Source organism: Thalassophryne amazonica, chromosome 14 (assembly GCF_902500255.1).
Source record: "Thalassophryne amazonica chromosome 14, fThaAma1.1, whole genome shotgun sequence".
NCBI lineage: Eukaryota > Metazoa > Chordata > Actinopteri > Batrachoidiformes > Batrachoididae > Thalassophryne > Thalassophryne amazonica.
Genome location: NC_047116.1, coordinates 86,518,496 through 86,534,398, shown reverse-complemented (window position 1 = coordinate 86,534,398; position 15,903 = coordinate 86,518,496). Strand labels below are relative to the sequence as shown.

General features: G+C 42.3%; 1 protein-coding gene across 1 annotated transcript in view; it reads right to left on the bottom strand.

The window, feature by feature from the left end:
• Positions 1 to 15,903, bottom strand: part of LOC117524468 (glycerol kinase-like) — a 64,219-nt gene that overhangs the window by 2,120 nt on the left and 46,196 nt on the right. Inside the window, exons 11-18 of the mRNA XM_034186261.1 lie at positions 12,181 to 12,223; positions 12,012 to 12,092; positions 6,173 to 6,251; positions 4,252 to 4,348; positions 3,826 to 3,910; positions 2,078 to 2,198; positions 427 to 570; positions 208 to 294 (exon numbers count right to left, since the gene is read on the bottom strand). Of these exons, the coding sequence (XP_034042152.1) occupies positions 208 to 294; positions 427 to 570; positions 2,078 to 2,198; positions 3,826 to 3,910; positions 4,252 to 4,348; positions 6,173 to 6,251; positions 12,012 to 12,092; positions 12,181 to 12,223 (737 nt within the window). The remainder of the gene's footprint in view (positions 1 to 207; positions 295 to 426; positions 571 to 2,077; positions 2,199 to 3,825; positions 3,911 to 4,251; positions 4,349 to 6,172; positions 6,252 to 12,011; positions 12,093 to 12,180; positions 12,224 to 15,903) is intronic.

The window sequence follows — 15,903 nt, the reverse complement described above, 5'->3', positions numbered from 1 at the left end:
AAACCTGATACAGTATAACCTGATTTTCTTACTAACTGGGAAGTTGTGTCATATTTGACTTAGCAATTGAGCGAATTCTGAAAAGATTTAGACATTGAATGAGCTTTAAAGCTAAGCATGGCATGTGTTAAAGCCACGTGATGTAGGTGTGAAATGCGGCAGACGTGTGCGCACTGACGCGGTGGCGGTTACGTTGATGCTGCTCACCGTCAGCGTTGCAGCAGAGCTCCGTGGTCTCCCAGTTCATGGCTTTCTGGACGGCTTTCTTCCATCGAGCAAAGCGGAACTCGCTTTCTGCGCCGATACAACAGTAACAATGTGGTTAAAAGTCACACTTTAAATGAACTTTGAACACAAGATGGCAGCAAATCATTTTTCTGAAAGCTGAGGATTCCATGTCAAAAATAATGAGTTGACTTTTCATACCCTCTGTGTTGATCTGAGGCTCGTATTTCTCAGACGTAACATGTGGAAGGTCATCTGGCTCCAGGCTCCACACCTTGACCCCGTCTGCTGCCCCTGCTGCCATGGCTACACCGAGGGATGTGGTCTCTGCCATGCCACTTCGCACTGAACCAACGTGACAGATGAAAGCATTAAAGGGGCCATATTCTATACTTTTACAGAAAGCTAACGCCTATCTGAATGTGTTCGAACATACATCCCAAACTAGACAACTGAGGCGGTGCAACTATTATAAAAATAAATAAATAAAAAATCATTGTCAGTTTTAGATAATTAAAGAGCTAACACTATCAAATCCACAGATGTTTTGCAGTTTGATAAAATAATTTTACCTACACATTCAGTTTTTTCTCTCACATTTTATGTTAACACATGTTTAACACATGTTAAAGGTGCCCAATCTATTGTAGGGATCGTAACTATACGTAACTATACTTGAAATACTGTAAAATTCTCCTGCAAACAGAATATCTGCTGGAAAAATTTCTTTAGTCTGGCACATAAGGTTTTCTAAACTTCAAACAGCCACAATTAAAGATTTTCTTCATCCTCCGGTTGTAGCATGTCGACGATGAGGGCCTGGGCAATTCAGTTTTTGGATGTGACTCTTAAGCTCCTTACTGCTGGTTCAGATTTTGCGGGAATTTACACATGCGCCCAGCACATGGTTGGAAGTTATACACCAACTCGCCACACGTGTGACTGGAAGTTACACATGCGGCACATGTATAAATTCTGGCCCAATCTGAACTGGCAGTAAGGATCTAAAGAGTCACATCTGAAAACTTTGAGAAATAATCATCCGCACTGATGATCCCTCCTAAAAACGGTCAAATCAAAACTGACTTGTATACAGTTGTCGAAATTTTCAGGGTCCACAAATCGACTGTGAGTGAAGCTGAGACACGACTTGTGTGAACATGAGTCAACAAGGTTTATTTGCGTTTGGGATTAAATGGGAAGGAATGGTGCTTTGTGGAATAGCCCCTTTAACTTGGCATCAGAATCAAAGTCTTTACACAGCTTTAGTGCCATCTTCAGTGTACGCCAACGTTCATTTTCCCCGCCAAGTGTGACTAGTTTTATCCCTCTTAGAATCAAATGTATTCTTTCATTTCTTACACTTGATCATGGACTTTTACACTTTTAGAGCTTCCAGTTTGTGTTTTTATTGTCCATTTTGGTTGAAAGTTTTTGTGCATGAACACAATCATATTGTGGCACTGGTACAATAAACAGACACATATGGGGACACGCAGAACCAGAACAGTTTGGGGAAAAAAAAATGCTGAGTCCAAAGGTCAGGGTGGTTTCACCAGCAAACATCTCTGTTAAACCAAAATGAACTGACGTGGAGAAAATACACACAGCAGGACGTGACTGGCCTTTATACGTTCAACGTACATTTTAGGTCAGTATTTACACACACAATTATCAAATCAAACACTTAGATGTACAAAGATTACCACTTATGTAATCATTTCTTGTGTTTGTTTTATTTTGGTCCTCATTGGAAACACCAAGTATGATGAACCCGTTAACACTGGTGACAGAGTGACTGATATGAACGCAGGCGTATATTTTCATGTGTGTGTTGGATGAGCAGTCTCACCCACGGGAATGCAGAGGATGTCCGCCTGCAGCTGCATCAGTAATCTGTTGACCGTCATACCCCCGTCTACCTGCAGCTGTGCCAGCGGGATCCCGCTGTCCTGGTTCATTGCATCAAGGATCTGAAACACAAGATGTACCATTTACTCACACAAACATAAGCAATGTGACTGAAATTAAGGTGACGAAAACAGTCCCTCCGCCCCCATGATGGTGGTTTATAAGAGTGGGTCAGGAAGGAGTTTGTCTACCAGCTCGTGGCTGTGCACAGGTATGGCGCACGCTGCTCGGTTCGGCGAGCTCTGTACAGAGAAAAGACGATGGACACTTTGCCCTCAACTCTCTCAATTTGTGAGCGTGCTGGATTTGGATCTACATGTTTGTGGAGTCTGTTGTCTGTACCAGAGGATGACCTTTTAACACTGTTATAACTGGCAAACTGTGAAAGTGCATGTGGAACTCTCGCACCCTGTTTTTACAGGCTGCCTGACATGCAGCTGCATTTTTTACACTCAGACTTTCACCGTTACTGCATTAATGATGGACACTTGTGAGTGGGCACCAAGCTGTCTCTCTAGCCGTTTTTAACGGGCTGCATTCATGACTGATCAACGTGCACGCGCAGCAGTAGCCCTTCTTACAGGGAGAGGAGCTGCTCTGTTACTGCAACGGCATTAAAAATGAGTCGTCATTACACAAAATCACACTCATGTAAGTTTGCAATTAATCCTCAGCCAATTCTCTATTGAAATTTTCCTTCTTCCATTAGCAGCAGTCTGTCTACATTCCAATGGACGTTGCACTCTGGGGACATTTGCACAGAATGATTTCAAACACTCATAACACTTGGAAAAATGAGTACTTTGTTTTGTGGTGGTCTCCGTAGCTATTTATTTGATTGGCGTATGCTTAGAGACAAGTCATGGAAGTGCATGAATGAATTCAGGTATATCATCACATGGCCTCTCGTAGGCAAGGTCTGAATTGTTATGAATTCTGTGCGACGTCCTTTAACACCTACTGCAAAAGAAAGCACGGGTGCATGGATTGTCACCAAGGGTGGTGGGAAGATTATTTGGGCAGATAGCTCAAGATCATTCACTTTTGGAGGGGATCCAACAAAGGCCAAGGTCCTTGGCCCTTTTTATATGAACAATATGAGCGTTCTTCTTACCAGAGTGGGAGCTGGCTGTTGTTGTGGAGATATTATAAACCTCTTCATGTATGCTGACGATCCTGTTCTTTTTGCTCCTGCTTCAAAAGCATTCAAAAGCTCCTGGATATTTGTTCGGAGTATGGTATTGGTAAATGATATGTTGTATAATAGCTCCAAGTCTCAACTTACGTTGTTTGACACCCGCAGATATGGTAGTTATGATGATGTCATTTTGAATGGAGTTTTTCTGAAGTATATTGATAAATATAAGTACCTTGGTCATATCATTAACAACAAATCGTGTGATGACTTACATGTGAAAAGTAAAGTTGGCCTGTAGTACGCTCAAAATAATATGTTAGTGAGAAAATTTTATTTTTGTTCAACTTCTGTTAAGAATAGATTGTTCAGCTCATATTGTGGAAATATTGACTTATGTGTACTGAATGAATGAATGTGTATTGTTTGAATGCTTATTATTACTGTGAAGTGGTGTTAATGTGCACATTGGTACAGGCCATGGTTGTGCAAGTGATCATCAAATCAAGCGGAGCAGAAATAAAACAGTGTGTAGAAGCAGAAAAGCTGCTCACCTCTCTGGTCTGGAAACAGACGGCCTCTAGGGCGGCAAAAGCAAGGTGGCTCCTGTTTGTGAACTGAGTGAGTCCACAGATGATGCTGGAAAACAAAGTGGAAAGAATTCAACATTATACGAACTGAAATCCTGCCGCTGGAACAGACCGTCTGGTTTATGCCTTCCTTTGTGTTTAAACCAACACAGTTTGATAGATGAGGCTAGAATAAAAGAAGCCTTTGACCCAAAAATGTTCCGGGTTTCTACAGCAGTCCAGAGTTATCCATTTCAAGAAGCTGTGTCAGATTGATTCACTAGTTTGAACATTATTTTCAGTCCCAAAATCTGCCTCTAACAAAATAAATAAACACATTTTGTGACCTATCCTGTTTACATATAGACAGCTAATCAGAAACGGTGGTCAGACGTGGTGTGACTGTCTCACCCTCTTGCGCTGGGCTCCCAGTAAGGGGCATAGAGTCCCGAGAAAGCCGGTACAAAGTAACAGCCGTAAGATGTTCCTACTGTAGCCGCCAGCTTCTCTGAAATGACACACACACAAAAAAACAAAACAAATCTGAGTATTTAGTTAAGCTCCTACATGATAAATCAATCATCTGACACACTCCTTTAGTCTCTGAGTAGGCATGGCACGTCATCGGGGTCAGAAGAAGCACAGCTTATTTAACAAAAAGAAAGAGGAGGTAGCCAAGTAAAGCAGGCAACTCGACCAAGGTTAAACAGTCCAGAATAAGCCTGTGATGGACAGCATAGATATTCTTTTGAAATGTGTAAATAATATTAAATTAAATCAAGTGTGATGCTTCTGCCAGTTATACCCATCACCACTGAGTCCGTAAAGTATATTTTGGGAGTACATTACTCAGCAACACAAAGTTTCTCTCTCAGTTGAACAGTGAAATATACAGTCTATGGTTTTTACAGTTGTGTTCAAACTAATGGCAGTGCATTTAAAAAAGTGATTACAGCTCAAAAATCGTCATCATAGCTTTTATTTTGATACAAGAAAATGCATTGTGAGCACTGCACATTCTATTCCAAATCAAAACATGAAGAAAAATCTAGCAAAATTTATTACTTTACAGAAAGTGAAGAAAAAGGAATATTCTAAAAAAAAAAAAATAAATAAGTGCCTGCATTTTTCTTTAAAACTTCAGACAATTACTGTATAAATTGAAAAAAAGCTTAAAGATTTATCTTTCCTGTGAATCACTGAACTAATAGTTGTAGTTTCATGGAGTCGACCAACGTCTGGCACCTGTGAACAGGTTTTCCAGCCCATGACAACCGGACTACATTCCACAATCCCTTTGCATTTCTTGGTTTTGCCGAAGAAACAGCATTTTTGATGTCACCCCACAGGTTTTCAGGGATTGGGCTGGCCACTCCATAACATTAATATTATTGGTCTACAACCAAGATGCTGCTCACTTTCTGGTGTGTTTGGGGTCATTGTCTTGTTGAAACGCCCATTTCAAGGGCACTTCCTCTTTAGCATAAGGCAACGTGACCTCTTCAAGTGTTCTGATGTATTCAAGCTGATCCATGATCCCTGGTATGTGATAAATACGTCCAAACCCATTGTATGAAAAACATATCCATTATGATGTTTACTCCACCAGGCTTTGCTGTCTTCACAGTGTACTGTGGCTTGAATTCAGTTTTTAGGGGACGTCTGACAAACCGTCTGGGGGCCCTAGACCAAAAAAGAACAATCTTGCTTTCATCAGTCCAGAAAATGTTTCACCATTTCTCTTTAGTTCAGTCATGTCGTTTTTTCAACAGTGGGACTTTGTGGCAGCTTCTTGCCTGCAGTTTGTCTTCACATAGGCATCTTCTAATGGTTACAGTACTCTCAGGCAACTTTAGACCTTCATTTGAAGCTGATCATTGGCATTAAAGCATTTGAGATCATTTTAGCTGAGCAACTGATCATCAGTTCTTTATATATTTGCCCTCTCCAATCATCTTTTTAATCAAAGTACGCTGTTTTTCTCATTACTGTCTGGAACAACCTGTTTTACTCAGATTTTCAGAGAAATGCACAACAAGCAGCAGGTACAACATTTGCTGCCTTCATCCTTAAATAAGGGCCACCTGTTTGACATCTGTTTTTCACAGAAAGAAAATTGCAGACACTGAGTGGCTTGAACTGTACAGGGTTTATTTTCCTGTAACTACTATTACTACCAATACTGTTATTATTGCAGTTTTCCTTTGAACCAAACTGTTCATTTAAAACTGTGTGCACAGGATGCTGGCTACACTGTTTTTATGAAAGTGCTGACATGAGATGTTCAAAGTGAAATGAGCAACATAACTTAAAAATGCTTCTGAAAGAGTACCGATCTCAGAGGAGGCCTGCAAGATACCCAGGTTATCTTTCAGCCACCGTACCACTGCCCCAGCTATGGCCACTGAACCCTGGGAGGAAGAAACGCAGATGAGTCACTTCACACACAAAAATACCATATTTTCATATATAGAGAGTCTCGTTAATGCTGATGAACCAGATCAAATCACAAAAACAACATTGTTATGCTTATTTAGCACTCCAAAGGCATGTGAGCCACCTGCTAGATGGTTAGTGGATGCTGTGTTGATGATGAATTAGGAACAGGTGTGGCTGTCAGAGAGATAGTTAAAAAAATCCTAGAAGTAAACATTTATTTATTTCACATTGGTTACTTTATAAAACTCAGTCATACCTCCATACAACCCTGCTGAAAAGATTTTGTGTGAATGTAGCCAAAAAAGAAAAATAAAGCGAGGAAGCCTGTTGACTAAGCTACACCGTGAACGTTATCTATGAGAGAATTTTTTTTCTGCACAGAAATGTATTAATTCAGACAAATAAATGTAATTTTCTGATTGTTTTAGCGTAGTGACATTCTAAAATTCTGGATTCTTCACACTTAAGCTATGCTCTTTAAAAAAAAATATGCATGATCTAAATTACAATCTAATTTGTGCATAGTAAGTATTCACACCCTTTAACATCACAAATCTTCATCCCTTGACTTGACTGAAGACAGCAGATGTCCACAGTCTGCTGTCTTCAGTCAACTCGGGATGAATCTGAGAACATTTCCAACATCACCGATTAAGTAGACCACAGTTCAGTGGCTCAAGCAGTTCCTTCACCAACCACAGGGTCAGACAGCTGGAATCCTGGTTTTCCCTCAAAACCACATGAAGGTGGTGACTGTATCATCAGTAGACTTACAGTAACCACATGACAAAAAAACATGATCTGATCTGAAAGTCCTCTGGACCTGCAATCTCAGAAACCGAGCGAACATCTGAAGGAAACTACCGTGACAGTGTTTCCTTCCAGCAAACACATCTCAAGCTTTCAATTACTTCATTTTGAAGTAATCTTGTTCACCGTCACTGTCTAAGGACAGCCTGATCCTGGCAGATTTACCACCATGTGCTGAACACCTAACAGATATAAGACAACTCAAAGGGATGTTCAGTCACTTGAAAACATTCTTGTGTCCATCTTACAGCTAAAATAAGAAGAGTGCTCTGAGAGTACACTATCCTCGCTGGCAAATGCTTCTTTGGTACAAGTGCCTGCTACATTCTGACAACATTTCAAAGTATGTGATCGTTGATTTCAGAATGCAGACACCAACTCCTGAAACTGGCCGTGTCTAAGTTTGTTCATCAAGGACCATAACGCTGCCAAAATGTGTCAATCTTGTACAATATTACAATATAGTGTCAGGATTCCTGACGTGGCACAAACAGGATGTGGATACAAATGCAGGCTCAGGTTGAGGAATAGGAGTAATCATAAAAGGCTTTATCTTGAGTTCAAGCAGTGGTACAGAACTCAGACAGCAATATAGGGGTATAGACAGTCGTAAGGCAGAGGTGAGGTCCAAAAAACAAGCACGGTTCAGAGACACGGCGAGACAGAGTTCAAATGCTGAAGCTAAGGCGAGGTCAAAAAGGCAAAACAGGGTCAGGGCACAAGAACAAAGACTAAAGAAGGGTTATGAAAGAGGCTGGAACGAGGGCTGTGGCACAAGACGTAAAGCATAATGAACTGGCAGTGAGACTCATGACACACAAGGCTTAAACACACAGTAGGCAATCAGGGGCATGAAGTGGGACAGGTGCAGGGAATGTTAAGGAAGAGGGCGTGTGGTCGGATGAGACGAGTGAAGATGGGAGACAAGTGGGTTCAGTGACAGATGGTGCGTGACCAACAGGAGCAGAGGCAAAAGTCGCGAGAGTAATAAAACCCAACAGTGATCAAAATAACACACCTAAAACACAGATAAGCAAACAAAACGTCAAATGAAATACCCAGATGCAAGGACCAAGGATAACCCAGGACAACAAAAGTAAGAACAATAAAAACAATCAACAAGAAAAATTAAAGGCTGGGATAGAATCTAGAACGGAACTCAACACATGGCAAAAGTATGACAAACAGAAAATCATAGGTCAGGGCCAGACAGTAAAATAAAGAGAGAGGACATGGACACAGACAAGAACAAACCCTAACATAAACCCAGACACGGGCAGATCAAGACATGTAGCATCAATAATATGTCAAAGAAACAGTTCCCGTAGGATTTTTGTGCTAAAAATGATTTTCTTGCTGATTTGGATTCAGTAAGGACCAGACTGTGAAAAAATTATGGGGTTCAAATTTTCAGACTGCTGCCCCCGTCTTCAAGGAGGGAAAATGTTAGCACAGGGGAAAAGTTGAAATTGAGTCAAATTGTGTTCTATTGTACACAAACATGTTTGTGTCCTTAAAACTCAGATAAAACTGAAGTTATTGTACTTGGCCCCACAAATCTTAGAAACATGGTGTCTAACCAGATCCTTACTCTGGATGGCATTACCCTGACCTCTAGTAATACTGTGAGAAATCTTGGAGTCATTTTTGATCAGGATATGTCATTCAAAGCGCATATTAAACAAATATGTAGGACTGCTTTTTTGCATTTACGCAATATCTCTAAAATTAGAAAGGTCTTGTCTCAGAGTGATGCTGAAAAACTAATTCATGCATTTATTTCCTCTAGGCTGGACTATTGTAATTCATTATTATCAGGTTGTCCTAAAAGTTCCCTGAAAAGCCTTCAGTTAATTCAAATGCTGCAGCTAGAGTACTAACGGGGACTAGAAGGAGAGAGCATATCTCACCCATATTGGCCTCTCTTCATTGGCTTCCTGTTAATTCTAGAATAGAATTTAAAATTCTTCTTCTTACTTATAAGGTTTTGAATAATCAGGTCCCATCTTATCTTAGGGACCTCATAGTACCATATCACCCCAATAGAGCGCTTCGCTCTCAGACTGCAGGCTTACTTGTAGTTCCTAGGGTTTGTAGAGTAGAATGGGAGGCAGAGCCTTCAGCTTTCAGGCTCCTCTCCTGTGGAACCAGCTCCCAATTCAGATCAGGGAGACAGGACACCCTCTCTACTTTTAAGATTAGGCTTAAAACTTTCCTTTTTGCTAAAGCTTATAGTTAGGGCTGGATCAAGTGACCCTGAACCATCCCTTAGTTAGTTCCCATGATGCACTGAGTGTTTCTTTCTCCTTTTGCTCTGTATGCACCACTCTGCATTTAATCATTAGTGATTGATCTCTGCTCTCTTCCACAGCATGTCTTTTTCCTGATTCTCTCCCCTCAGCCCCAACCAGTCCCAGCAGAAGACTGCCCCTCCCTGAGCCTGGTTCTGCTGGAGGTTTCTTCCTGTTAAAAGGGAGTTTTTCCTTCCCACTGTCGCCAAGTGCTTGCTCACAGGGGGTCGTTTTGACCGTTGAGGTTTTTATGTAATTATTGTATGGCCTTGCCTTACAATATAGAGCGCCTTGGGGCAACTGTTTGTTGTGATTTGATGCTATATAAATAAAATTGATTGATAAGGACTGGAAAAAGTATATATTTGCCTTGTATAGGTTCCAACCTTTAGTTAAAGCAGTACAGCCCATAATGGTTCAAGGTCACCCTGGGCTCAAATTTACCCGATGCTCAGATTTTGTTGAAACTGGTGGGAAGTTGTTCGTACTGTCTCATAGGATGCAAAAATGTGCTGTTTTACAGTGTGTGGCATTTGGTTGGACAATTAAATGGTAAAATGTATCAATGGTCTATGGGAGTCACCAAGACTTTCCTTGGATGTTGCACATGGTGCCATCAACAAATCAGTTAAAATGTATTTTCTGCTTCAGTGTGACAAGAGGAATCATTTGACACCACTTTCAGTAACATTTGTGCCTTTACCCCAGGATGACCTTGAACCGTTAAAGCCCTACAACTGTGTAGCTATTGGTCAGAACGTAGACAAACTAGACCTTACTTTAATCCTTTCAACAAGACGGATATATTAGTTTACATTTTAATGTAATTTGTTCTTCAATTTATCACTGTACTAATGTTTGCTCCCTTGCAGAAGAGAAGCAGGAGTCTAGAAAATTTGAACCTCGTCATTTTCTGACAGTCTAGGCCAAGGGTCTTTAACTCCAGTCCTCAAGGGCCGGTGTCCTGCAACATTTAGATGTGTCATTGCTTCAACACACCTGAGTCAATGAATGAGGTCATTCGCAGCACTCTGGAGAACTTGACTGCACACTGAGGAGGTAATTCAGCCATTTGATTCAGGTGTGTTGGACCAAGGTCACATCTAAAAGGTGCAGGACACTGTCCCTCGAGGATTGGAGTTGAAAACCCCTGGTCTAAGCCCTATTGAAACCCAAACAGTAGGAAAATCAATTTTAGCATGAAAATCCTACGGGAGTACACACCATACTGCACTAATATGCGTATTGCCAACCGATAACAAGGAATTGTACCAAGTTTTCCAAAATTCCTACTAAAAATGTGAGAGGAGTTGATTTCAGAATGCAGGCTCATGAAACTGACAGAGTCTAGATTTATTATTCGAGGGCCATAACTCTGGTAAAATGGGCCCAACTCGAGGACTCGTACCAGGTTTCACAAAATTCTTCCTAATGCCGCGTTCACACCGGGTGCGACCAGACACCACAAATTCGCTTCGGTCGCATGGCGACGGACGCACCACCATCGCCCAGTGTGTCGCTCTGCTTTCGCTGTGAAAATTCGCCCCAGTGCATCATCAAATAGGAGGAGCTTCCATTCCGCTCGCCGGCTCTGGTTGTCAGTCAAGTTAACATGACGGACCTTGATCACACGGAGTGAGTTGTTGTGGAAAGCTCCAAATTCGGGAGTATCATCATTTGCTGCAGGAGCTGCTTCTGGATGACAGCTGCTTTCAGCGGTCCTTCCGCCTCTGCAGGGCCCAGTTTGAGGACCTCCTGTCCCGTTCACCCGTGCACATGTAAACAATAAAAAAAAGTCCACTGCTTGTTGTGGGGCTGCTGCTCGCTCTTCCCCCAAAAACTCTGACATAATTGTGTTTAGAAACCAGTCACCATTTGTTTTTATTATACATCTGTGCAGTTAATAAGTAAAATAATCTCCACAGACAATTCGCTCACGAGCGCATGTAAAAAACAAACAAAAAAAAAACCCTCCGCTCCCGCTGCTATGGGGCTGCTGCTTGCTCCAAAAACTCTGTTATAATTGTGAAATAAAGGACAAAAGAGACATAAGTCTTGCTCACAGGCTGCTACCAGAGACAGGACATGTTCACATCCTCAGTCAAACTCAAGACATCTCCACGTCACTACATATTCAGTCCCTGACTGGTCATCGCGGCGCGACAAGATGAAAAAGTTCAGATTGTTCAACTTGGGGAGGAGGGCAACACGACATGATGCGACGCAATATCGCACTACAAATGCGGCAATCGCTCAAAATCACTTCACTCGCATCACTTCGTTCGCATCCATCGCCTTGCCCTGCGTGGCTTGGCGCCAAAACGCGTCCTTCCATAGGGATTACATGGCAACCTGTCGCTGCTGTCGCTCGCGTCGCGCCTGGTGTGAACGCGGCATGAGGGGTTGATTTCAGAACGCTTATACCCTTTTTGGGACAGACGGGTAAACAGAAATCGCCACAACATAATCCCCCTGCGGGCCTTAGGCCAGTGGGGGTAATAAAAGCTTTGTCCAAGTCCAGATATTTAAGGACCTAACTCTGTGTGACCAAAGGTAGGTTTTCAGGTTAGTCACCACCAAAGTTAACAGACTGAGTTGGGGATGTGCACACATGCACGCAAGCACACGCACCTCTAGTGCGTAGTAGGCCGGCTGGTGTTTTCCCATCTTGTAGGCAACTGTGGTGAGCAGGCCGTGTTGAGACATAACAGCCTAACAGAGCGAAGGAAAAGAAGTAGCACAGGGTGAGGCGGTTACAGAGCAGACATGCTTAAATGTTTTGAGCACAATAAGCTCTTACCTTGGTGCCTGTATTTCTGAGCAAAAAGCAACCAGTGCCGTACCTGCACATAAAAAACAGAGGGACAGAAGAGTCATCATCTCAACACTCGATGGAAATATACAATCCCCACTGATGACAAGTGTTGGCCGCCAGCTGCAGCTGGTTTATTTATTTATTTTGGTGGGGATGGCGCTGCATCATTTCTTGACGCCCAACTGGGGAATGTAAATTTAATACGAGCTCTCAAATTACTTTGGTTTCCTGCCTTGGGTAAACATAATGTCTGTAAAGTTGGATTACCTTATTCAAAGATAAAATATCAATTTGCCACTCAAACGTGTGGACAGTTGTGGGACCAAGAGACCATATCTCTCTGCAACCTCTCCTTGTAGAGGTTTTTAATGCAGTGCCGCCTGAGGGATCAAAGGTCACGGGCATTCAATGTTGGTTTTTGGCCTTGTTGCTTATGTGTAGAAAGTTCTCCTTATTCTCTGAATCTTCTGAATATATTATGGACTGTAGATGATGGAATCCCTAAATTCCTTGCAACTGAACATTGAAAAACATTGTTCTTAAACTGTTGGACTATTTTTTTTACGCAGTTGTTCACAAAGTGGTGATCCTCACCCCGTCCTTGCTTGTGAACGGCTGAGCCCTTTGGGGATGCTCCTTTTATATCCAGTCATGACACTCACCTGTTTCCAATTAACCTGTTCATCTGTGGAATGTGTTCCTTGAGCTTTCATCAACTTTGCCAGTATTTTGTTGCCCCTTGTCCCAGCTTTTTTGAAATGTATTTCAGGCATCCATTTCAAAATGAGCAAATATTTGCACAAAAACAAAAAAAGTCTATCACTTTGAACATTAAATATCTTGTCTTTGTGGTGTATTCAATTAAATATAGGTTGAAGAGGATTTGCAAATCATTGTATTCTGTTTTTATTTACATTATACACAACGTCCCAACTTCAGTGGAATTGGGGTTGTAAATGATGAGTAGCATTTGTGCCATAGACTAGTAAAATCCTGGTCTAAAGTCGAACAAAGAGGAAGGTGTTCTGGTATTCCTGCAGTACAATATTCAGATATGCCTTGCATAAGCAGGTTAGCGGTGCACATGCTACACACATCAAAACTGAACTGACAACAACCATAACATGGAATAAAAGTAAACGCTACTGGAAAAACACAAAACGTCCTCACTACTTCACCTCAGGGAGCATTGTTGGCTGCTCTCTAAGCACATACTGTGATGCATTAGTGCAGATCCATTAACAGACCAGAAAACCTGTCACAGATTCCTGGCACACTTTGGCTCTTAAAAGGGTTAAGTAACTTTCTGATTAGTTATTTCATGTCATGTCCAAAATACAGCCATGACCAATTAAGCCACTGTATTTTCCAGAGCATAAATCACTTTTTTTAAACTAGTTCAGGAGGTCTTGCAACTTATACTACAGTGCGCCTCACACACACACACACACACACACACACACACACACACACACACACACACACACACACACACACACACACACACACACACACACACACACACACACACACACACACACACACACACACACACACACACACAATTAACCAGAACTATTCATATGAGGCTTTTCCAGAAATCAACGCGCTGAACAAACTAAACTCCAAGAATAAAAGTACAGTCCAGCAATCCAAAAAAATCCCAAATTAAAGAGATAATTAAACAACAATCAGTTGGACTCCCATCTTTATTGTAATGTTTCAGCAATCTGTGTTCATCTGCATCAAATAACACCCAGTGTTATCCATCACATCATTTATTTGTCCATCTTGGTTATTTTTCTATTTTCAAAGTCCTTATGGAACACACCACCAGCTGATGGCCTCCTGCATAAATCAACTGTTCACGTCTCCATCTGTGGCCATCTAACTATTTTTTTTATTCAAACTGCATCAACTGGTAACTGGACTGCATTTATATCGTGCTTTTCCATGTGCATCAGAAGATCAAAGCATTTACAATTATGCCTCACATTCACTCATTCACACAGACACACAGATGTCAGGGTGCTGCCATGCAAGGCACTCACTACATGCTGGAAGCAACTAGGAGATTAAGGACCTTGCCCAAGGGCCCTTAGTGATTTTCCAGTCAGGCTGGGTTTTGAACTGAGGATCCTCTGATCTGAATCTCAACACTTAACCACTAGACCATCTTGAGAAATATTATCGCGTAAATGGCAAGGGCACAATCCTAATCTGAACACCTGTGATCTCTCATCCCTCAGTTAGAATTACATCAAGAAGTATCATTCATCAATAGCTGATATAACCACATGGGCAAGGGATTAACTTTGAGAAATCTTTGTCAAGCACTACAATACAGAGTTACATTTATAACGTCAGTTAAAAGTTTACTGTACAGAAAGAAGTCTTATTTTATCTTCACTGTTCTCAGAGACATCTGGTTGGACCATCACACAGTGAAAAGGTGTATTGTGGTCAGATGATTACAGTGTTCCAATCTTTTGGATGAAATGTGTTATGTGCCGACGCGGGTTGAGGAGCGGACCTGCGTCTGACTGAACCCAGCGCTAAATAACCAGAAAGCGGTTCCAAAAACAAAACATTTATTTCCCTTTCTGTGCAATAATTGTGTACAACATAAGATTCGGTTTGTCTGGCGGAGTGAAGGACGGCGCGCTCTCCAGCGCCCAAATGGATCGAAGCCCGGCGCTTCTGGACTCAAATTCACCGCCAAACACCCCCCAGGTGGACACGACAAACTGACTCTGTGAAGGATAGAAGAGGTGAGGTAAGTAAACAGCTACAACTAATATCCTTCGAAGGCACACACTATCAGCAACACATTCAGGTCTGAATTTAAACTTTATGTAAATGAGCAGCGTCTCACAACAGGTGGAGGATCATCAGTCCGCACGCCACGGCCGTGAGAAGTGAGCTGCACAATTCTCATCAATGTTCAAATATACTGCGTAACAAAATACCAATTACTATTAACACTTATTCAGACAATCAATCACCTCTGATGTGTGCTGACAGCATGTGTCCCTCACCCGTCCTCCTTCACAGGCACGATGTGTCAAACCCAGGCGCGGTCCTCAGCGTCTCACAAACGAACGTCACAAGGTCGAGTTCCCGGCAATTCTGCTTGAACCACTCATGGCTTAAATGCAGAATGCCATCTAATTATCTGCATCAGCTGAAAGTCCTTAAGTCTGCACGTGAGCATCATCCACAGGTGCTGCGAGTCATTAGGCCTGCACGTGGACATCCTCCACAAGTGCAGCCAATAATGTTGATGAGGGTGAAGGATTCTTCTGCCAGCACCGTCTCCACAGACAAAAACCAGTTTGCATACCACCTGGAGAGCAAAGAAAAGAAAACAACACAAAAACATCCAGCCAAACCCCCCAACACACAACAGTACCCCCCCATCAACGGGAAGCCTCCCGGCGACCGAACAGACCAGGCCCGAGAACAGCACCTCCCTCCGGGGTCCATCACAGATGGCGTAATGCTCCCAAGGTCCACAGCAGACAGCAGGACAGGGCACCGTGGCTGGAAGGCCGGCTGGCATCAACAAAACCCCAAAAAAGTCCCACATACAACCCAACATACAAAAAAAACACAAAACCCACCCAAAACCTCCCCAGGGGACCGTCCCATCCAACCCCGGGAAGAAAAGAAAAACTCCCGAATGCAAAAACCCAACACAGCCCCAAC